This window comes from Triturus cristatus, chromosome 5_2, assembly GCF_964204655.1.
Source record: "Triturus cristatus chromosome 5_2, aTriCri1.1, whole genome shotgun sequence".
In the NCBI taxonomy this organism is placed as follows: domain Eukaryota; kingdom Metazoa; phylum Chordata; class Amphibia; order Caudata; family Salamandridae; genus Triturus; species Triturus cristatus.
In genome coordinates, this window is record NC_140588.1 from 478,997,778 (window position 1) to 479,021,273 (window position 23,496).

General features: G+C 45.7%; 1 protein-coding gene across 6 annotated transcripts in view; it reads left to right on the top strand.

Annotated features, from left to right (window-relative positions):
* ELMO1 (engulfment and cell motility 1) overlaps positions 1-23,496 on the top strand; it is a 1,282,006-nt gene that overhangs the window by 429,765 nt on the left and 828,745 nt on the right. For 4 of the 6 annotated variants that reach the window (XM_085607465.1, XM_085607468.1, XM_085607467.1 and 1 more), the window contains one exon: positions 11,525-11,569. The exons of the other annotated variants lie outside the window; for them this stretch is intronic. In XM_085607465.1, coding sequence (XP_085463591.1) covers positions 11,525-11,569 — 45 coding nt within the window. The remainder of the gene's footprint in view (positions 1-11,524; positions 11,570-23,496) is intronic. 6 annotated transcript variants of the gene reach the window in all.

Sequence of the window (23,496 nt, forward strand, 5' to 3'; positions counted from 1 at the left end):
CTGGCCTTAGTCCGACATTGGTTAATGTCTACATGTTCCCCTTGGCAACGTTTGCAGTGCAGGTCATCTGACGACACGCAGATCCTTCGAACTTGGGACGGAATAATCACCATAGCACAAAATAGATTTGAAGCGTGTCTGTTAGCGGTGTTTCAGTGGATGCACTGGAGTAATTTCCAGTGCTACATTAGTAAAACGGAAGTGCTGGTTTTTCCTCCCCCCCCCACCCCCCCCCTCCTTCGTGATGTGCTGAAGTTTGGCCTAGTTCTGCTACAGCTTCTGCTACAGTGGTCCGGAATCTCGAAGTGAAGTTCAATGATAATTGAGCAAGCTTTAAAGTCTCTGGAAACCCTTTGGATGCTTCATGGCGCCAGGATTGTTTTATTTATTGTAGGGATGCATGAGTGTCGCTGGCTGGTGTCTGCCAGTTTGTTAGTGCCTCCTCAGATTCTTCCAGCTACTCAAGGGATGTAGTAAAGGAAAGTGCCAAAGTATCACAAAATGTCTCCTTGTTTATTCAATTCCAATTTCTAGAGAAGGAACTTGGACAAGGGGAGGTTTCCACCAGTAGGAATCTTTCAATAAGAACCTAGTAAGGTGGTGATCTGACTATGTGCAAGGCGAGACCATGAGGCCTGAAATGGTTGGGTTGGATGACCAGACATGGTCTAATACGTGACCATTTTCGTGTGTAGCCTCATTCACATGTTGAACAAAGTGAAAACTGGTGAGAGTGTCGAATAGTTCAATGGCAGTATGACCACCTGTCACCTCATTCGCCCAATCGTTTGTCTCCCAGAAGCAAAATGTTCGCATAGTCAATAGTCAGTGGGGCTAAAGAGTCCACTAAGAGTTGAGAAAATTATTGCATGTAGTCTGGAGGTCAGACAAGAGGACGATTAGCAGGGGGCTGGAGGAAGATGCAGATTTTATTAAGTTATCTGCCGTGGGAATAGATAAAGAAGCGAGCTTGTTGAAAATCAGGGCCCGTATTACATAAGGTGCCCTGGGGGCGCAACAGGCATTTGCGCCTGCTTTGTGTGCCCCCCGGGGCACTTTGGGGAAGCATCTGCGCCCCCTTCTATAATACCAATCTATGATACCGATAGCGCCGGAGCACTTAAAGCGCCATCGCTATCAACAGAGTGCGGTTCCTCATTTGCATAAGTGCAGGCGTGTGCCGCCTGTACTGTGAAAATACGGAGCAGCTGCTCCGTGTTTTTACATGAATGTGCTGCCCTGGGAGCAGCGCAAGTTACCGGCTGCCCCCAGGGCAGTGAATTCACCATAATGGGTGGCATTGGAATTGTTTGCGCCAGGCTCACCTTTTTAAAGATGCGCTGGGCGCAAACAATGCCAATACGTAATATGGCCCCAGGTGCTTTTTTATGACAGCCGCAACTTCTCCTCCCATTTTACCCCGAGGTCTATTTGACACCTCTAATTCCCGCGCTACGTTTTTCCACAGGCGGACCTTGGATTCTCAAGCCGCTACGCTGGGTAGCTGGTCATTCCCTTAAATTCCCTCCACACGCTGCGGCGTTCAAGTGGTGAGTCCCCCTGCCCTTATTCCACCCTTCCCCTCATTGGTTTGATCCTTCGTAATTTGTCCCGTCCTTAGTTTTCAGCTGTGCCATTCCATGGAATTGTCCTGGCCGGTTTTCCGCGCAACTACTTCCTAATCTGGAATTGTGTGAATTAATTCTAGGAGTCATTCGTCTCCGAAATGGGTTAGTTTCCCGCCTTCCTTGCGTTCCTTGTCACGACGCTAACCGGCTCACCTTTCAGTCTTCACACATTCGTGACTATTCGCTAGCTCAATCGTGCACTAGTTCACCGCACAATTATACCATCTTGCGGTCCACCACACGCTCAACTACGGACTATTGTCAGCTTATTGCACATGTTCACACGTTCCCTGTCAGTTCACAGTCCGGTTCTGTGGTCTTGCCTCGATCATCCGGTTAAATTCACCGTTAATTCCCACAAACCAAATTCCTTCGCTTCAATAACCAGCCTCTCTGGTTTGTTCCTCACGTATGGCATGTCGTGCATGACAACTGGCATCATTGTTTCTTCTCAGTATTTTTAGGTTTTAATGTACCTCTCCTTTCTCCCTTATTTTCTCCCACTTCCATTCTTACAGGAATTGTAATTTCAGGCTTATATTCTCTCTAGTCCTGATGATGATCTATGTATTGGTTGAATAGATCGAAACGTCGTCGGCCCCATGTACAAACATGCATGTTAAACGCATATGTTAAAAATTGTGCATGACACTGTACCTTTAAGAAAGCTTGCCCTTGTATCTCGTATTGGCTACAAACTTCACTCTTCAGCCTGATGAATGTTTCATGTGTTTGACTGTCTGTACTTTTTGTTTAGTGTGTAAGGACACAGGACTGTGTCCCACTCTACATTCTAACGTATGTCAAAAATTACTTCTATTGATCATTAAAACTTCAATGTCCGGCTGGGCATTGTACAAATGATATAGAGCCGATTCTGGTCTATATTTATCGTATATTGTATTGTTTTTGAAGGACCTCCTGTTTTTCAAACTGATAGTGCTGGAGCACTTAAAGCGCCATCGCTATCAACAGAGTGCGGTTCCTCAATTGTATAAGTGCAGGCGGGTGCCGCCTGTACTGTGCAAATACGGAGCAGCTGCTCCGTGTTTTTACATGAATGTGCTGCCCTGGAAGCAGCGCAAGTTACCGGCTGCCCCCAGGGCAGTGAATTCACCATAATGGGTGGCATTGGAATTGTTTGCGCCAGGCTCACCTTTTTAAAGATGCGCTGGGCGCAAACAATGCCAATACGTAATATGGCCCCAGGTGCTTTTTTATGACAGCCGCAACTTCTCCTCCCATTTTACCCCGAGGTCTATTTGAGTTAAAGTAGGTAGTATTTTTGGGGAGGGTTTCCAGTATATCTGGCATAGATCTATTCGTTAGCCAAGTTTCTGTTAGAAGTGATATATCTGGGGAATCAGATGTGAGCATATCAAAAAAATCTCATTGGTGCTTAACAAATGAACGACTATTATGATATGTGATGTGAAGGGAGTCTATAGTTGCATTATTCAGCGTGGGGTGGATGTATTGGTTTGTCCGGGTAGACTCTGTTTCATCAACAGTGATATTAGCAGATGGGTGAGGAGGCAAATGTGATGGCGCTAAATTTGCTCTCCCCTATTTGATGTCAATCTGCACCCCGAGGTGAAAACATCCCTGTGGTTCACCGTTACCCACATATAATTCTATATGACATGATTGTGATGTTCTCAATGGACCAGAACAGAGAGCAGATGCCGATGGCCATTAATAGAAGGTACAGCAGTCACCCTAAGAAAGAACATTCCCATAAACGGGATATTTTGTAACTCGAATTCCTGTCCTTTGAGTTTGCTTCTCCTTGTCAGCACACATGCTTCAGTGGAAACGCTCACTGTGCTGTCACAAATACCCGGCTGCATTGTTAGGCATCTTTTGTTCTACACTTGGGTGTTCTGTGTACACCCCGACTGCACTCGCGTTGATCCATTCGTGTACCACAATAAGCTGGGATGGTGAAAGTACAGAAATCGTAGCCGTCATCTGTAGCACAAAGATGCTGATAGATTGTTCAAGCAAACATGGTGAAGCTAAAAACATCTGTTCAACCTTCTTTGTATCAATGTAGCACTAAACAAAACAAAAAAACTTAAATTGTTTTGTGACACACAAAATATTTCTTGAGCAACACCGCCATCTAAAGGGTGTTATGTGAAATCCTGAATGACCACGATGTTAACATAAATGTTTTGTGATATTAAGATATCATTATTTTTCTAGCGCGTTACTTACCTGCATCTCACTGCAGTGCTTTAAATGGGAAAAGAGTAAGTGCAGGCACTCATTAAAATGAGCTAGAGGTGTTGTGAGGGGGCGGGGCTAAGGGTGGGGCTAAGAGCAAGACATGATGATATTTAACAACTTCTATATTAGTTGCAGCACATACCAAAACACATGAGAAATGTGTTTATATAAACAAAGCAGGTTAACTCATTACACAAAATGAAAGAGAAATGCGATATGTTAACGTTTCCCTTTTTTGCAATAGTTGCACCTTCTTAATTTCATACTGTTAATTGCTGTTTGGCACAATACTATATATTTTTGAGCACGCGAGTAGGAAGAAACTGAAAATACCCCAACGTCGCAACAAAGCTCTTATGGCACCAAGTAAATGAAGCATCTCATCATGACCCTCCTCAGAAGAAATCTCTTGTCTCTTCCATCAATCTATCCATTCATTCTTTCACCCTACCATTTACCTGCTGATGTCCACCATTTAACCTTTACATTCTATCGTCTATTCAGACTTTCATCAATCATTCAGTTTTTCACCATTCCGTCTATCCACCCTTCATATCCAAACCTATCCATCCATCCATCCTTTCCCTCATCCATCTCTTTATCCACCCTTTCCCTCATCCATCAATCCTTTCGCTCATCCATCCATCAAGCCTTTCACTCCTTTATTCTATCCACCCTTTCACTCAATCCCTCCTTTCACTCATCCATCTTCCACCCTTTCATCCATCCCAACTTTCACTTATCCACCCATCATCCACACTTTTATCCAATCATTCACCCATGCATGCTTTTAATCATCCATCCATCCATCCATCCATCTATACATCCACCCTTGCTCACTCAGCCACTCACCCACCCAATCATCCATCCATCTATACATCCACCCTTGCTCACTCATCCACTCACCCACCCAATCATCCATCCATCCATCCATACATCCACCCTTGCTCACTCATCTACTCACCCACCCACCCACCAACCCTCCCTTTTACGTTCTTTATGAATCTTTGTCGCAGAGCAGACATGTACAAACAAAGTGCCACACATTTTCTTTAAAATACCTCCCGAGTGTCTTGATTCTCTCTTTCTTTCACTTTTTTCTTACAAACACCGGCATACACACAAACATAGCAGACACACAAAAGACTCTGGTATGATAAAAGCCATCTTTTCTCTTCACCTACCATGGCTTTTTTAATTGCCACCTGGGCCGGACTGGCCGTAGCCTGATTGCCACTGACAGGGGACTGACATGATTCTTGTGCTTGCACAAGCGCACAGGATAGTGTGAATGTGAGTGACAGCACAGGGCCTGAACGGACCCTGCACTGCTCTATAGTAACCTTATATCAACCCACCAGATCCCTAAGATCTGTGACTAGTTTACAAATCACTGTCCCACGCACAAAAACTGTGTCTTGGGGAGACAGACGTTTTGTGGTATCAGCAGCTAGAATGTGGAATATGTTACCACCACACATCAAACTAAGTCAAACTCTCCTTCAGTTCAGGAAATTACTGAAAACTTGGTTATTTAACCAATAATTATGCCTACTGTATCTGCTATATTTCATCCCTTCTGATTATTGCTGAAAGTCATAGCGCCAAGACGCCTACGGGCAAACGTTGCGCTTAATAAATTGTTAAAATAAATAAATAGTAACAAAACACAGTCCACTCCTTAAGTGGGTGTAAAGCATTCTATTGTTTATCAAAACCCTGTTAAAAGAAAAACTGTATTATGCAAAAACTAAAGTCTCTCTGCTTGGCCTCCAACTTCTCCCATCCACTTTGGTACCAGCCACTCTAAGGCTGTGATCTGAAACCTGTTCCATGGGTTCCCAAGCAAAGCCGTTAGAGTTGGTATCTAACTTTATATCCATCTTGAAATAAATATAAATTGTAGTGTAGGACCAATTGCAGGAGTAATGCCCTACTAGTTACCACCATACATATAGTTATTGATTTTAATGTGAACTTTCTCACTCCAGTTTATTCTGTTATTTCACATTCTGCTCTACTGAATACATTTTTGTGACGTTTTTCTCTTTTTAGAGGAACCAGTGTTACTTTGAGGTTAATGCTTTTCTTATCTATATTCTAGGATACAGGTTGCTCCGTTTTCTACTCTCAATTGCCTTTCAGACAGTACACTCATACTTTACCCTCTTTCCATTGTTCTTGCCTGTAATCTGTTGAATTAGAAATGATAAACACCTCAGTTAACTCATTAGGGCATAGTATGGAATCCTGACAGTACACCTGGGCACTCACTGTCTCAGGCCCACCCCTTCCCCTCCAGTACTCTGAGTATGACATGGTGATTCACATGAACATGTTTCTTAGTTTCAGAAAACCTGTATCCTCTCTCAGGACAGCCCAGGAGTGGCCATGGACAACACTGTAAAATCAAGACCTACCCAGGATGCTCCTGTAATAAGGCATGTAAATTGTCACTGACACCCAGACGGCAGCTCTGTGGCCTCCACCCCTCCCCGCTGCAGTTCCTACCTGCTATCCGGCTGACCTTCAACTCACCACTAACATTGTTTTTCTCCTCAGCACCAGTTCCCAACTGTCCAAAGGTGATATCAGAGGGAACCTCTGCACTAGCTTCTCTCCTTCCACACAGCCAATCTTATACAAACATACAAAAGTGGAAAACTTCCAGGAAGAACGCCCTTCTCTCCCAGGCTTACATAAACACGTATACAGAAAGGAGGAGGATAAAAGTAGGGCTAACACCTCAGACTCCTCCTTGATTTACTGACAGGTGCACCGTTAATCCATGGTCGCTGATGTCAAAGGCAGGTGAAAGGTCAAAGCCTTTGGTCTCCATCTTGAGTAGTTAGTAGCTCTTCTCTAACAATTACCAGCATGTTTTCAATCCATCTTGGGAAATCCAGAGACCACAGTGGTAGGAATTGTGTAGGATGTTATTTTGCAAATATTTGGATACCCGAGAAGTCACTAATGTTCCTACAGCATTCCCAGGTACCACTGACCGTCAATGCTGCTCTGCAAATGAACATAACTTCTGGCTCAGATTTTGGCTTTTTTCAGGGGCAATTCGGGCCTCTCTGGTACTTTTATGGGAGGGGGAGGGGTTGAGCTCAGAAGTGAAGTCATAAACTGATTATCTTTACGCTGCAGATATCTTTTTGGATGTTGCCTTCCTCTATGATTCTATTTTCTTTGTTTCTGGAGCTGAACTCGAGGAATGCTTTGTGCATCACCATGCAGGGGTCCGAATAAAGTTATGTTTTGACAAAGAACTTCAATTGTTTCATGACAGTAAAACTACAGGTACTCATAGAGCTGTAAAGAGGATGCCAGGACAGATTAAAGTTGTCGCAATAACCACAAGTGATGCAGGCTAAGTGACCCTTTCTTGGCCCTCACCAGACGTACTTAGGTCTGTAGCCATGGATTTGGTGTTGTATCTGGTTGGTGGACTAGACTAAGTCCTTCAAATAATTGCCAATCTTGGTTCACCTACTTCTGGGGTACATTCACACCTTGTTAAAATGGCACATTCACACATCAACCTACAAGTGTATGTATGGAATCCAAGGGCACTTCAAACATTTTTTAGAAGTGCACAACACTCCTATTCGCATCGCAAGCCCTGGCTCCAGACACACTTAAGGGGGGGCGGAGACAGCATTGTGAAATTCAGGCACAGCCCTATTCAGGTGCAGGTGCAGGTGCAACTCCTCCCACCACTCTAAATGCAGACCAGGCCTATTCAGGTGCAAGGGGAACTCCTACCACCACTCTAAATGCAGCCAAGGTCTGTTCAGCCCAGCGCTGAGTCACCCAGGAAAGGCAGGAAACACCTCAACCCCCCTGGTGACTGTCTAGAGTGACAGCACATCCCCTTCTGTCAGTCTAAACCAGACGGCGAATACACAACCAGGCAAGGCACAAAGAGTCATGAGCACACAGAAATGCCCACTTATAAGCATTCCTAAAATAGTAATGACAAATCTGCTTTCACCAATAAACAGGATTTATTACTACTATTCCAAACATACCAAACATGGCCACGCTACCCCTTTCATATCAGAAATTACCACTGAAGCAAATATTAGGGAATCCCCAATGCAAACCTGTGAGAGGACCGTCTCACAGCAGTGAGAAACAAAAGAGGCTGTTTGTCACTACCGGGACAGCCCACCCAGCTAAGGCACATGTCCTACCTTTTACCCACACAGCACCCTGCCCATAGGGCTAGCTAGAACCTACCATAAGGGAGACTTGTATGTAGTAAAAGGGGAGTTTTAGACTTGGCAACCATTTTATGTGCCACATCCCTGCGGCAGTAAACTGCGCGCGCAGGCCCTGCAGCGGCAGAGGCCTGAGACAGGTTTGAAAGGCTACATCGGTGGGTGGCGCAAGCAGCCCTGTAGGCCCACTGTTAGCATTCAATTTACAGGCCATGGGTATATGGGATATCACGGTACAAGAGACTTACAGGTAAATTAAATATGCCAACAGGTGTAGACCAATCTTACCAAGTTCACAAGAGAGCACATGCACTTTAGGACTGATCAGCAGTGGAAAAGTGCCCAGAGTCCTAAAACCAACTAAAACAGGTCAGAAGAAAATACTGTAGGAAGACAAAGACTTTGGGGCTAACCCTGCAAGAAGGGCCAGTTCCAACAGGCATATAATGCAGTCATGTAGAATAGAGTAGAGTAGAGTAGAGTGCAGGGGTGTAGAGTGCAGTGGCAAAGGAAAAAGTAGTGTGGACTAGAGTGGGGCAGAATGCAGTGGTGTGGAGTGATGCAGTTTAGAGAAGTGTAGCAGAGTGCAGTTGCGTTGAGTACATTTATAGAGTGCAGTGGTATAGAGTGCACTAATGTAGAGTGGTGTAGAGTGCAGTGGAGTAGAGTGGTGCAGAGGCGTAGAGTGCAGTGGTGCAGGCGAATGCATTGGTGTAAAAGTGCAGTGGCATTGAACAGTGCAGTGGCATAGAGTGCAGATGCATAGAGTAGAGTGGTGTAGAGTAGAATGGTGTACTGCAGTGGTGTAGTGCAGTGGTGTAGAGTAGATTGGTGTAGATTGCAGTGGTATACAGTAGAGAGGTGCAGAGTGCCGTGGCTTAGGGTAGAGTGGTGCAGAATAGAGTGGAGACATAGATTGCATTGGCAGAGGGGTGTAGAGTACAGTGGCGGTGAGTGTAATGGCATAGAGAAGAGTGGTGCAGAGAAGAAAAAAGTTGTGTAGAGTGGTGTAGAGTAGAGCGCAGTGGCTTGGATTGCAGTGGCATAGAGCGGAGTGGTGCAGAGTGGAGTGGCAAAGAGTGGAGTGGTGTAGAGTGCAGAGACGTAGAGTAGCGAGGAGTGCAGTGGCATTGAGTACAGTGGTGTAAAGTGAAGTGGCATGGAGTGTTGCAGAGTAGAGTGCAGTAGCACAGAGTGGTGTGCAGTGGCATAAAACGTAGTGGCAGAGAGTAAAGTGCTGCAGAGTGGAGTGGTGTGGTCAGAGTGGAGTGGCATAGAGTGGAGTGGTGCAGAGTTCAGTATAGTGGTGTGGTGTGGCATAGAGTGCAGTAGAACAGTAGAAAGGCATAGAGTGGAGTGATGCAGAATGGAGTGATGTAGAGTGAAGTGCAGTGGTGTGGAGAAGTGCAGAGTAGAGCTGAGTGGCAAAAGGTAGAGTGGTGTAGGATGTTGTGGAGTACAGTGGTGAAGAACAGAGTGTCGTAGAGTGTAGTGGTAGAGTGGTGAGTAGATTGCAGTGGTGCAGAGAGGAGTAGAGCGGTGTAGAGTGCAGTGACAGAGTGGAGTGGTGCAAAGTAGAGTGTGGTGGCCTAGAGGAATGCAGTCAAAGACCTTCATCATAGTCTCAGTTCAAGTTCTACGGGGTCCTTAATCTCTAAAGAGAAGCCACTCTCATGGGTTTTGACAATGTTTCACAGAGGCACTGCACTGGTGAGCACAGTAGAAGAACACAACGGAAACAGTGTTTATTCTGAAAATGATATTTGGAGGGGACAAAAAATAATGTTGCAGTATTCTTTATTTAGAAGGCATGCAGACTCACAGTCACACTTTAAAGTACAAGGATATGTGTGTTCTATGCAGAGCCGAACTGGCTGTAGCGGGCACTGGGCAATCCCCTGGTGTGCCACACGGTGGGGGCCGGTTTTGGGCCAGACTGGGAACCAAAATCGGCCCTGGCAAAGAGCTCGGTGGCACCCCCAACCTCCCGCGGGGGGAGGGGGAGGGAGGCCGAGCACTTTGCTAGGGCCGGTTTTGGTTCCCAGTCCGGCCCTGGTTCTATGCCACAACGAGGGACCTATTCGCTGTCATGGATGAGCTGATTTGCTTACATTGTTGGATGGGGTGGGAGGAAAAAGAAGCAACATGTAAGGGGAATGGGAGGGAGGGAATAGAAGCTGCATGGACGGGGATATGGAAGATAGCCTCAAAGCACAAGCACTAGTGGAGTGCTCGAACCCCAAAAACCAGTAGCTCCAAAATCGGTAGAAGCAGGGGCGTAACACAGGCCTCCGCAGCCCCCGCTATGCGGGGGGGGGCTCCAACCTCCATGGGGCCCCCTCAGCACCGCACTTCTGCCGGGGAGCTCCAGTTTGAGTCCAGAGGTGGCCCCTCCACGTACCGTGCAGGGGGGTCCCTTCAAGTTTCCTTACGCCACTGGGTAGAAGTAGAAGGACACAAGTGCTTGGTCCAATTTCCACAAGAAGAGGACATGACTCAGGCATGCCATGGCAAACTGGAATGAAGGAAATGAGAGCGACACTGAAACTAACTAATGTTAAGCCGTGTGCTGGCTGTTGTATCACTATGTAGACAAAATGTCTTGCAAAGACAGCGCATGCTTTGTCTAGGTAAAACCTCAAACTGACGAGTGGTCTTCTGCTGCAGGAGACCCTGTTTATCAATCTAGTAGGTTAATATATTTCAATTTTGGAGCTCGAAGCAAAATCGTGGGCAAATTACGAATTTTTGGGGATATGTGGTAACCTAACATTTTCTGTTAATTTTCGGAATTCCAGAGGCCCATTCAAGAGCACTGAGTTTTCATAATTTCTTCCTGCAGTAGTTTTCACGGTAGACAGCGTTTAGTTTGCATGCTAAACAACTTATGCCATAACAACGCGGTCGTTACAACGACCACATTGTTATTTTGCATACCGTTACAATGCAAGTCGGAACAACGACTTGCGTTAGGGGGGAGAAGGTGTTGGATTTAAAATCCAACACCTTCCCCAGTGTCCGCACAGACTGGAGTTGGAACAGTAAATTATGCTATTCCAATATCCAGCGCACCCTAAAAGCAAGTCGTTCTTCCGACTTGCGTTGTAACGGTATGCGAAATGACAACATGGTCGTTGTAACAACCGTGTTGTTATGCCATGTGTTGTAAACGCATGCGAAAAAACATCCTATAATCGTTTTCACAGTCCTCCTTGAAGCGTGGGATATTGTTGACCACTTTTGGCTGACGTTTGGGTTGTGTTTATACCATTGTGTCACTAATATGTATATTTTCGTTTACATGTCGTATGTCTTTTTCCTGCCCAAAACTGTTTCTCGTTTAGTTCTTTGTGCCTTTACACCTCACTAACACTGCTGATGTAAACGCATGCCTTCTTCTCTCTCCTTTCGGCTATCCTGTGATGATTGCTTTAGCTTTGCATAGAAGACAATGCTAACATCCTTGAGTTCCCAGTCACTGTAAGTGTTTCTTTCTATGCATGCTGTACCTCCCATTGGTTTCTCTTTAAAATCTGCAGTTCTTAACTTATAGTGCCTGTTGTGACGTGCTTATACAGTCAGATGCTTCAATGTGTCATTTTGCTTTGAGATTGTCCGCTATTTATTGGAAATTCCCAACCCTTTCTTGAAATAAAGCTGGCGAGTTGAAGTTTTCATAGTTTCAAGAGACGTCAAAAGATGCATACTTAAGATGAGATTTGGTACTAATTTGTATTTTGGTTTCGTTTTTGTAATTCCAGTTTATTTTTTATCCAATGTAAAAAATAGTAAACTGGACAGTTACATGGCTTGGAACAGTATACAATGGATGCAAAGGTTTATAGAGGATATCTTACTTTTTAACTATCCAGGTTACATTATGTTGGTGGTGTAGACTGAGGGTCCTATTTTCAGATACTGCTGCTTATGTTTGTTATGAAACACCCGTTGTGTTTCGGAATATGCTGTGGGGTGATGCACCACAATGATAAACAGTGAAGCGTTAAATTGCCTGTCATGCTGACTTGCTGCAGATATTTTGTGCACAACAGAAATTGTAGGCATAGGGCAGAGCCAACGCTAATCAATACTATTCACTTAAAAGGGCACAATTGGAAATCTTCAAGATCAAGTAGTAGAGACTTGCCAGTTGGTCCACCAAAAAATGCCAAAGCCATTAGGCCACCCTCAAGTAGGCCTTCCATGTTGGCTGTTTAGCTACCACAGGTGGCATAGTGCCTGGGGGTCTACGTGTCATGGCGGTTAAGGGGTGAGCTTAGGGCCTGACCCTCACCTACCCTGGGGAGGGTGGGGGGTGGATTTGTGCATGAACACACTGCCTGGTCGATGTCACATCACCACGGTACAATCCGTTTTTGAACTGCCTACATAATCTCCTGTGCTGCTCCCTAATATCGGACGGATTATTTAGTGTCACTGGGCATAGCTCATTTTGCTAACATGCATACATTTTGCATACTTTATGAAATAGTTTCAGACTTTAGTTTTCTTTTCTCCCGAGGCCTGCGTGCTTTTGCGTCAGCTGAGTGATTGTGAATCGGCCGCGCTCCATGCGTTCCCCCAGAAGTTTAGGTTTGGCTGTGCTGCTTACGTGGTTCTCAAAGGCGACGCAGGCACGTCTCACGTTTCGAGTCCGAAAGGACACCTACTCCGTTCTTCGGCCTGGGTTTGGTGTGTCCGCGCTGGCGTTGTCCTTTATTGAGGTTCCTGTAGTTTGTTGGCGTGACTCTGATTCCTGGGCTTAGACTTTCCTCGAAGCCCAGGGCGGGTGTTTCTTTGGGGAAGAGGGTTATTTCTGGCAGGAAACTAATTTCCCTCCCTGATCAATCATGAAGAATGCCTCATATTGCATATGGATGAATGCTTCATATGGCATTTCAAGTTCTTCCTGTATTTTCACTTTATAAGCAGGCCAGGGAGTCAGCTTGGTGTGATGCAATGCATTGTTGCCTGTAATGTCGCAGCCGTGATGCAATCGGTGCGTCTTGTAGATAGGGGTGGGCGGAATTTGCGAAATTCACTTTCGCAAATTATCGCGAAAATGTTAAAAATCTCCGCAAACACGCGGAAATATCGCGAAGATGCGGAAGTTTTTGACCCGCCCGTTTGCGGTATTTTCTGCGTGGTCGCGGCTCGCCAACTTACCCATGCGGTTGCTCGCGGGCGCGGCCATCTTGTTTTCACTTGTCTCGCGGTGCATGATCGCGAGAAGAAAGACGTGATCGCGCGATGCATAACGTTACTGCGCAAATGGCTACCAACAATCCAACATCTCGTGGAGAACGCGACCGGATCGGGAAAACTTGTCGGCGAACGCGGGGATTCAGGTAAGGCGATCGAGCGCACGCGAGAATGTATTATTTTACAGCACGAGCAAGAAACAAATTATCGCTAAGCTGCGGAATGCGGAAATTTTGACATTTTCGCGCTTTCCGCAGAACGCGAAAATGCCAAATTATCGCAATTCCCGCAAACGGAACGGAATTTTGGCCCAGGCCTACTTGTAGGCTCTGTAGATGTGAGCCAGATGACAGGGGTGTTTGCACAGGGTACCCGCGGGTCCTGTGCCGAATGGTAGATTTCCGTGTCATGTGATCGTTAGCCAATAAAGTAGGTCCCGCGGACGTGACGTCAGTGGGCGTGCGAATGCGGGAGCAGTGAGCAACATAATACAGACTCCCGCTCCCCTGCTCTGTGGCGGACGCGATTGTAGGCTCCGCGCCAAGTGGCGCTCGTGCAACAGACGCACGTGCAACAGACGCACGCGATGTACTAAGTCCAGTCGGCGGTGCGGCCCTTGCTCCATGGTGCTGGTGACTGGGAGTGTCGGCGGCATGCTCTAGGACTCTGCATCCTGCAGCGTAGGTGTAAGTCGTCCTGCTTCAGTCGCGGTGCCCCGCTGCTCAACACAGGGCCCGCAGCGACGCGCAGGTGCTTCTGGCCTCATCTACACTATTACAGACCCAGCCTCCTAGTGGCCTACACCGCCAGGTGCACACCTCTCTCCAGGGCCCGGTGGAGGCGTGCAATGCACCACGTCAGGCCGTGTGGTGGAGCATCCAGCAGCATCCAGCCTGTGGCACTTGCTGAAGCAATCGGTCGGCAGTCCCGAGCACACTCAGATCAGCGCGCATCATGGCGTCCATTCCCCTCCATTGAACCATTCGTGGTGGAGGGGCCCCCTTCAGCACAGGCACCCAAGTGGAAGGAGTAGGTGAGATACATGCTACTCTTCTTTGAGGCTACGAAAAAGTTCACAAAGACCAGAAGAGAGCCATGCTTCTCCATTTGGGAGGGAAGGACATTTATTGGATTACGAAGTAGCTCACAGAGGCAACGCCCAAAACACACCACACCCTCATCAATGCCCTCACTGGGTATTTCGAGCCAATGGGGAACCAAGACTATTTGGGCTTCATCTTTCGACAGGCGGGTCAACTACCTGAAGAGTCCCTCGACACTTTCCATGCAAGACTCATAATCTGGCAAGCACATGTGGGTTCCATGACAAAACGGAGGAAATCAGAGGGCAAATAATACAGGGATGAGGGTGAGGAACGGATAGTACACACGGTGCACATGATCGGAACAGCGACTCGAAGATCACGCTGGCTTCCCTAGTGTAATATCAAGGTGGGTCAGTGTAATGGCTGGATTTTCTGTTTAGATGGGATCAGCCCCCAGGGGCCCCTGTGACCCAGCCAAAACGTACTCACCTTCCCTTCTTAGATCGTATTTACAATGGGTAGATATAAAGATGAATATACAGGTCGCACCTAAGAATGGGGAATGACAATATACATATATGGATTTTCTACAATATCTTATTCACATCAGTTGGCCTCGCGGTCGCCCTGACCCAGACCGTTCTACCCTAGGGCAGATCTGACACGCAATCCGGCGTGTCTACACACGGGCCTGCAGAACCCAATGCTCCCTTTTCCAAATCGTTCGCGATCCTGCGAAACTTACACGGCGGTATCCCTCCCGCCGCTCTCATTTACACACGGGCTGCAATCCGGCAGCCCTACACGCTGGTAATCCTCCCCAGCGCTCTCATTAACGCCGCATATCAACGACGACCACATTCCTATGAAACATTATTAGGATGATATCTTAGCAATCTACTTAGGATAAAACTAAAATAATAACTTTGGATATGGATTCAGATTATATAGTGTACTCCGTGCTTACGACATCAAAGGTCCACTCACTCCCTCTTTATTTGATAACTATTCGTCTGATCGGGATTTCTCATCCGTTCGTCTAAACAGTGCTCAACTAGGAGCATCATTTACCAAGATTGGACACAAGAACCAGGTACACGATAATTCTATATGAATTAGGGCATTTATTAACCATAAACATAAATCACATTACTATGCAGCATTACATTTGCACAAGAAATAAAAGAGAAAGATTAGGGTGCACGCACTATAAAAATCGGTCGGACTTCACCTGGTTAATGGGAAATCGGGACTCGGCAGTCATCTAGGCTCCTGTCTCGTCTCTGGGTCCTGGCTCGCCTTGCAGTCACCCTCAGCCGTCACAAGTACACGTCTGCACTGATAGGCTCAAACTCGTCTGCTCTCCCTCAGGACCTCGGAACCTTGCTGTTAATTAGCTACCGTCTCTCTCTCTCTCTGGGTTAGTGCGCTCCGCGCCACTTCTCGTTCAGTCTATCTTCAGAGAGTTTCGGTCTTAAATCTTTCTCCGACTTCAAAGATGGCGACTTGTCCACCATGAAAATGAATAATGGCAGAGATGCTAACGGCTAGATGCCGCCTACGGACTGACTGACTGAAAGACTAACACCTTTGCTAATATCAAAAGCCCGTTCCTTCATGGAAATTCACGGCCAGTAACCTGCCGCCCACCAAATTCTTGTACCTCCCCGTACCAAGGATACTTTCCCAGCTGGCCAGCCTGAAGTTGTGTCTTCGGAGTGGAGAAAAATACATTCCTTCGATAAGGGTCAGCCTGAACCGGTTCTCTCCAAGCGAACAACAGCTTAAAACTAAAACATCACTTTTAACCTAGAAAGCCTTCTCGAGCTACCAGGCAGAAAGCAAAATGGAGTCTGTCTCGCTTAAGGCCTACGGAGCCCATAATATGCATAGCTCCATGAGAAACAGATCGGCATGTTAGCAAATGAGTAAATCATGACTAATACTTATATATCTAACCCCTCACTTAAATTCATAAGCCTTACTCTAAGAGAAATGGCACGAAAATGCCCTTATATCTGTAAGACAAGGTCCCTGTTTATCGGCCTAATCCCTATGCTATGGGGGTGATAGGCTGGAGTCACTCTCCATCATTCTCCTTCTCCAGAGAGCTGGCAAAAAGACAGCCATAACATTACACCCCTTGACTCCAGTCTATTAACCAATAACTAAATGGAGCTAACGTCAGTAGATGAATAATATGAAACAAAACTAACTGATCTACGACTCTTCGTAAGTTTAAAAAATTGTAGCAGGGAAGGGACACACTGAATAAAGCAGCAAATCGCTATAAGGATGCAGACAATAATAATAACCCCTCCCAAAATTTGTCGTAAAAAAATGCATGTCAGGGAGCCAGTTAAAAAGCCAGTCAAAGAAACCCTGATCTATGTGTTCTCTAATTTCTGCAGTCAAGTCGTGGAGTTTATTAATATGGGACTGGATATCTTTAGAATGGTCAGACAAATTAAAACAGCATAGACCTTCAAATTCAGAGCATTCATGCCCGTATTTTAACAGCAAATAATCGATGGCCGCACGATTTTGCAAAATAGCTCTACGTTCACCTTGGGAATCTAACAATAAATCTGACAAAACAGTAGAAGTTTGGTTGATCGACTTGACCATCCAGCAGGCCATCTTGCCTATTGTTTTAGCATTATAAACGGCTAATGCAGGAACACCAATAATAGAAAAAGACAAACCAAGATATTCTGATCTGGAAAAAAGATGAACAGAGGAATCACAGTCGTCATGTAAGGACATTGAGTCACGAACAATACGGGAATGTGAAGGAGGATGTGAAGAAAACATTAGCAAACTTAATCTAGTGATGGCACACGGGCCACCAGAAATATTCGCAGGAATATAGGGCCAAGATGAATTCCCGCATGAAAAGAGCCATCCAGCTGGTAACAACATTGAACGATAATGGCTAGTGGCTACAACTAAACTGTTGCAAGTCATATTGTTCTTCACTGAAAAACATGAATTAGGAAGTCTTTTTGTACAAAGCAAACGTTGATGAAATGAAAAAGTAGTAGCGGCTTGGAGTTTCAACCGCAGACATTCAGAGATGGCCTTAGGATTGCAGGTCATCATAAAGCAAAGGTCACCAGGGGTAATATTAAAAGTAGTAATTCTGGAATTAATAAGGACATCCTGGTCTGGAAGAAGAGTACATGAGGGACAAAATTCATGGGCCAAGAAGTCGCCCAAAATGACATTAGGTCGGGCATAGGACACATTAAATACATGATGAAGGGTTTCAGTAGATGCAGGGACAGCAACCAAACAGGTCGATAAGATGTCAGTAACCGATTTCATGGGGGTAAGGCAAAAATGCGGAGAGTTCGTCACTCGCTTCGCGAGTGTGATCCAAAAATTGGAGGACTTCTGCCACGCGGATCGCGTGGCTCTTGTTATCCCATCACTCGGCGTCGGTAGATGCTCTCCTCTCCCGGCGTAGCAAGCCAAAAGGAGTCCAACGACGACACATCCTGCAGCAGCAGTCCAAAGAATGATCTAAAAGAATACAAACACAGGCCTTAATCATTCTCGTAAATAACATTTGTCAGCTGGGACAGCTTCCCAGCCATCTTTCCCTGGCTTCATCACCAGAACGGTGTTGTCATGACCGGTCGCAATAATATCAGCCTGTTCAGGAGGATTTTTAGGCGATTGCACCCATATTTTAGCTCCAGGAAGATCAGACGATCCGAAGCCTTTTTGTCCACGCACAGTTAGCAACGTTGGGGCAGAGCCTTTTTTGATCTCACCACTGAAGACAGGCATAATCAATAGTTGAGCAACACGGTCAGACTTTTTGATAAACAAATCCATCTCACTGCTATTAAGCAAGAGAACCTTAATCTCTCCCTGATAATCACTGTCGATCACACCACCAAGGACTTGAACACCTTTCAGGGCCAGGCCAGATCTAGGGGCAATTAATCCAAAACTACCGGCAGGTATAGAGACACCTATGCCAGTTTCAACAATTATTCGATCTTTTCCTGGGAAGTGTACATCATTTAAAGCATGCAGGTCGAGGCCTGCGGAACCTGAGGTTGCTCTACATGGAGCCAAAGCACCGGGGGTAATTTCCCAATATGTGACAGTGGTAGCAACAGAATTAGGTTTCGCATCAACATGTGGAGGAAACAAACGCATCAAAGGAGATTCAGCATGCAACAAAGGACGGTTATTCAGAATTAATAAAGCTTGAAGTAGGACATCTCTCCACTGGCTGTAACGGTCATCAGTCAACTTGCGCAACTGTTCTTTCAACAAGCCATTCATTCTCTCAATCAGTCCTGAAGCTTGTGGATAATATGGAATGTGAAATACCCAGTCGATATTGTTTTCCATACAGAATTCCTGCACCAATCTTCCACGAAAGTGGGATGCATTGTCTGATTGAATTTGGAATGGGACACCATAATATAGAATAATCAGCTCCAGGGTTTTAATCGTATTCACTTGGGTAGCATTCTTGCAAGGAAAAGCGACCAAAAGGCCACTATAAGTATCAACTACTGTACAAATGTATTGACAATTTCTGCTCATGGGGAGCGGACCAATATAATCAATCTGCCAAATTTGGGCGGGCAATTTACCTCGATATAAGTGACCTCGAACAATTTGAGGCACCTCCTTCTTTCTAGAGTGTTGGCAAATGGGACAATGTAGAATGGCATCTTTAATTAAAGAAAAGGGAATATGAATTCCTCTATCAACAGCCCACCTGTTAGTGGCTTTCTCTCCAAAATGTCCTGCCTTCTGATGGGCCCATTTCGCCAATCCCGCCAAATCAGAATCTTGCATGTCAACCACTGCCTCAGAAATTTTAGACTGTCCATCTGCAATGTTATGGAAAAATTTGTCAAGGGAATCGATTGGAGTATGAGCATCCACGTGAAAGATTGTTACAGTACTGTGCGGAAGCAGTTCCCAAATTTCTTGCCACAATTCTTTACCCCATAATTCCTTGGAGTGCAATTCCCAATTGTGCGAGTGCCATGTAGGCAACCACACCGCTAGTCCATTTGCAGTGGACCAAGAATCAGTGAAAATATGACATGTACCTGGTAACTCCTGTTTCAAAACTTGGTAAACCGCATAGAGTTCAGCATATTGACTACTCTTACCGTCTCCAGTTGTGCTCAATAATTTCTGTGTAATCGGATTGTAGGACACTGCTTTCCAATGTCTCTTGTCACCAATGAATTTCGCAGAACCATCCGTAAACCACACATGTTTTCTATCCTCCACGGACAGATCATCAAATGATTTACCCCACTTCACGGGAGACTCCTGCACTACGGGAACCGAACACTCACTTTCAGCCTCATTGGAGGGCGCCTGCGCCACTCGCTCATGTAAAACCGCCACACCTTTCGGACCCACACGTGCCCTGTCCTGAATGTACCATTTCCATTTAATCACACTAGCCTCCTGAGCATGTCCAATTCGATGGGACTTCGGTGAACTCAAAACCCATTGCATGATGGGAATTTCAGGCCTCAAAATCACAGCATGGCCTAAAGTCAATTGCTCGGTATCCACCAGAGCCCAGTAACAAGCAAGCAACTGTTTTTCAAAAGGTGAGTAACGCTCACCAGCCTCTGGCAATTTTTTGGTCCAAAAACCTAAAGGCACTTTTTGTCTGCCCTGCTTTTGCCATAAACTCCAATTGGCATACAGACCTTCCACGGACACATTCAAATCAACATCACCGTCACTCACAGGCCACAAATCCAAAGCATACTGAATAGCTTCTTTAGCCAAATTAAAAGCAGTCTGTTGAGGTTCACCCCACTCAAACGCATTCTTTTTACGAGTGACTCGGTACAGTGGAGCCAAGATTTGACTCAAATGGGGAATATGTTGGCGCCAGAATCCAAACAACCCAATGAAGGACTGCGCCTCTTTCCTATTTCTGGGAACAGCAAAATCAAGGATTTTACGTTTAACTTGTGGGATCACCTCTCTGTGACCCTCATGCCAATTGATTCCTAAAAATTTTACAGCTTGAGATGGAGTTTGTAATTTGTCAGGATTTATTTCCCAACCCTTTGCTCGCAAACAGTCAATAATCTGATCCAAATGAGACTGTACCTGGTCTTGCGTATCACCTTGAATCAAAATGTCGTCAATATAATGACAAATTTGAACTTGTGTATTCGTGGGCACTTCAGACAAATGTTCCGCCACCAGCCGGTGACAGATCGTAGGACTATGTACATAGCCTTGAGGAAGACTCCGGAACGTCATTTGACGTCCATTCCATGTAAAACTGAATTGTTCCTGGCATTCGGGGGCAATTGGAATCGAAAAGAATGCATTAGCAATATCGATAGAAGCATACCATGTACCTGGATGCTTTTGAATTCTCTCAATCAATGTAACAATGTCAGGCACTGCCACAGTCAATTTAGGAGTATGTTTGTTCAATTCTCGATAATCAACAGTCATGCGCCAAGAGTTGTCACTTTTGCGCACGGGCCAAACAGGATTATTCCAAGCAGATGTGACCGGAGTAATGACTCCTGCGTCAACCAAATCCTGAATCGTAGCTGTAATTTCTTCATGACCACCTGGGATGCGATATTGTTTTTGAGAAATCACTTTCGTCGCTAAAGGGATCTTAATAGGTGGCATGCGTAAACGGCCAACCCGTACGGGTCTGGTCGAAATGTACTGTCTAGTACCAAACTGATAGTAACCATCATCCAAATGCAAAGTCATACCTTTCAAAATGTCAATTCCAATAATATATTCCAAAAGTGGCACAACCAACACAGAGTATTCTCTACGAGGAATCCTACCAATTGTAATCTCAAGTGCAGTTTGAACTGCGGGTGTTTCTTTGCCACCCAGGCCGGTAATTGTGAAAGACTGTCCATGAAATTTCCTTGACTTACCATGAATTAAAGTGGCCTCCGCCCCAGTATCAACTAACGCTCGGGCCCTTTGGATATTACGATGTTTCCAAAAAAAATCTCAATATCTACATATGGTCTGTAATCTCTGTGGGCCCACCTGCGTACCGGAGCTTGACCTATTTCCTAGTCATTTTTCCTGCGTTCCGTCAACCAAGACAGATCAGGGTAGATGTTTTCAGTTTTCTTCGGTATCAGGATTTGTTGTTCATATCCGTCTCCAGTACGAAACGGATTAGTATCATGTTCAAAAAGTTGTAAATTACGGTCAGAGAGTCTATTACGATCCTCCCTCCTTCGTATATCAGGGGAATAACGCCTTGCATCTCTATGTCTGCTAGAACCACGATCATCCCTTCCCCTTCCACGATCATCCTCTCTCCCCCTCCCATCACTACGACGGGGGGAACCACCACGTTCTTGGCGCCGGTCATCACGGCGATCAGAATCCACACGTCGTCTCTCATCACCACTGTCATCCGAACCACGATCATAATCATTCTTTCGCACACGACGGGCACCTTCCTTCCGATCCAAACCACGCTTACGAAACATATCCCATAGGATATTATTAGGTTCACCATCGATCTCTTCCCTTTTGACACCATCAGCAATGAGAGCAAGAAACATGTCACGTCTAGAGAACTTATAGTCCCCTCCAGTACGACCCTCAGGTCGGGATTGTCTTTCAGGTTTAAACCATTCACCCAGCTCACCAAGCTGACGAACAGACTCAAGCACAGCAGACAAAGGATTGCCAGTTTGATTAATCAACAATGTCATCATGACCTGCTTGTAAGCAACAGGAGAAGTACGTATAATGCGGTTACGCACGGAAGATGTTAACAAACCATCCAATAACCTGTCAGCAGTACTAAGGAAGATACAAGTTTTCATGACTTCTTCCTTTAAACGTTGCGACGCATCGCGCAGAGTGTACCACGGCTTGTCGTCAGAGGGCCAATCAGACTCTGTTGGATATTTATGATTACAGCCATCAGACGCAAGCTGGAGCAAAGAAGTTTGGACATAACCATTAAAATTCCGAAAATGGTCCTGAATAGTAGAATCAGAACTCAAAGAGCAAAATCGTAAGCAATCAACAGCATCGAGCAGAATACCGGAAGCGCCAAGCTCATAAAGACGCACCATCCAGGTAAGCAAGGCCACACCAGGCCGTTGTTTAAATCGTTGCAGGATGTCACTAATCTCCTGCTGAGTAAAATCTTCAATACAGTCAAGAGGGATACCACCCGGATTACCAGGGGCTTGTTGTAATTTCCGTCGAAAGATCGGATGAGCAGAAACTGCGGGAAGAGCTTCCGAGGAAGCCCGCATCTTAGATTTAACAGAACAATCAGGGCAAGCTACGTCATCCGCACGGGAAGAACGAGCACGGTCAGAATCGGGAGTCAAATCAATGCATGAAGCAGATTTACAATCACGTCCGGAGCGAGAAGACTCGCGCTTGTCACCCTCCTCTGCCGAGGAGTCAGAAGTATGAGAATCCCAGATATTACCGTCCCACTCATCGGGGTTCCAATCCATTCCAGCTTTCGCTACAAGCATACGCACTTTGCGGGACGACACGCGCCCACGACGATGTTTGTATTTATATCGTGCAATACGGACCGCAGCTCTTTCGGCAATGGTCTGATATGTTTCAAGTTTGTCGGCAAGCAGTTTATTTTGACAACGTAAAAGAGTATGCGCATTTTGCAACTCAACACACCGTCCTTCCGTATCTTTAAATTGTTTCTGTAGTTGAACAAACTTCTCATGCAAAATTCTGTATGCATTAAGAATAATCCATCCTCTGCGTCCTAAAATAGGAAGCTCATCGCCTTTCACTATTGGCGCTTTCTGTAGGCATGAAATCACATCGGCAGGCTCCGCCTGCTCCAAGCATGAAGACCAATTTTCACTCAAACCAGTAGAATCAGCCCACTCACGGGCTAAAGCCTCATAAGGCGTAGACTCCCAGCCGGGAATCTGAATCGGTAATTTGAAAACCGACGGAGATTTTTTCGGAAACATATTAACACGCAAAAAATTATATACACAATTATAAACAAAATTTTATACGTACAAGCCGAGCGCAAACCAACGAGATCAAAACAAAACAATGCACACAGGCTTCGTAAACAGTTCGTGACGCCAGATGTAATGGCTGGATTTTCTGTTTAGATGGGATCAGCCCCCAGGGGCCCCTGTG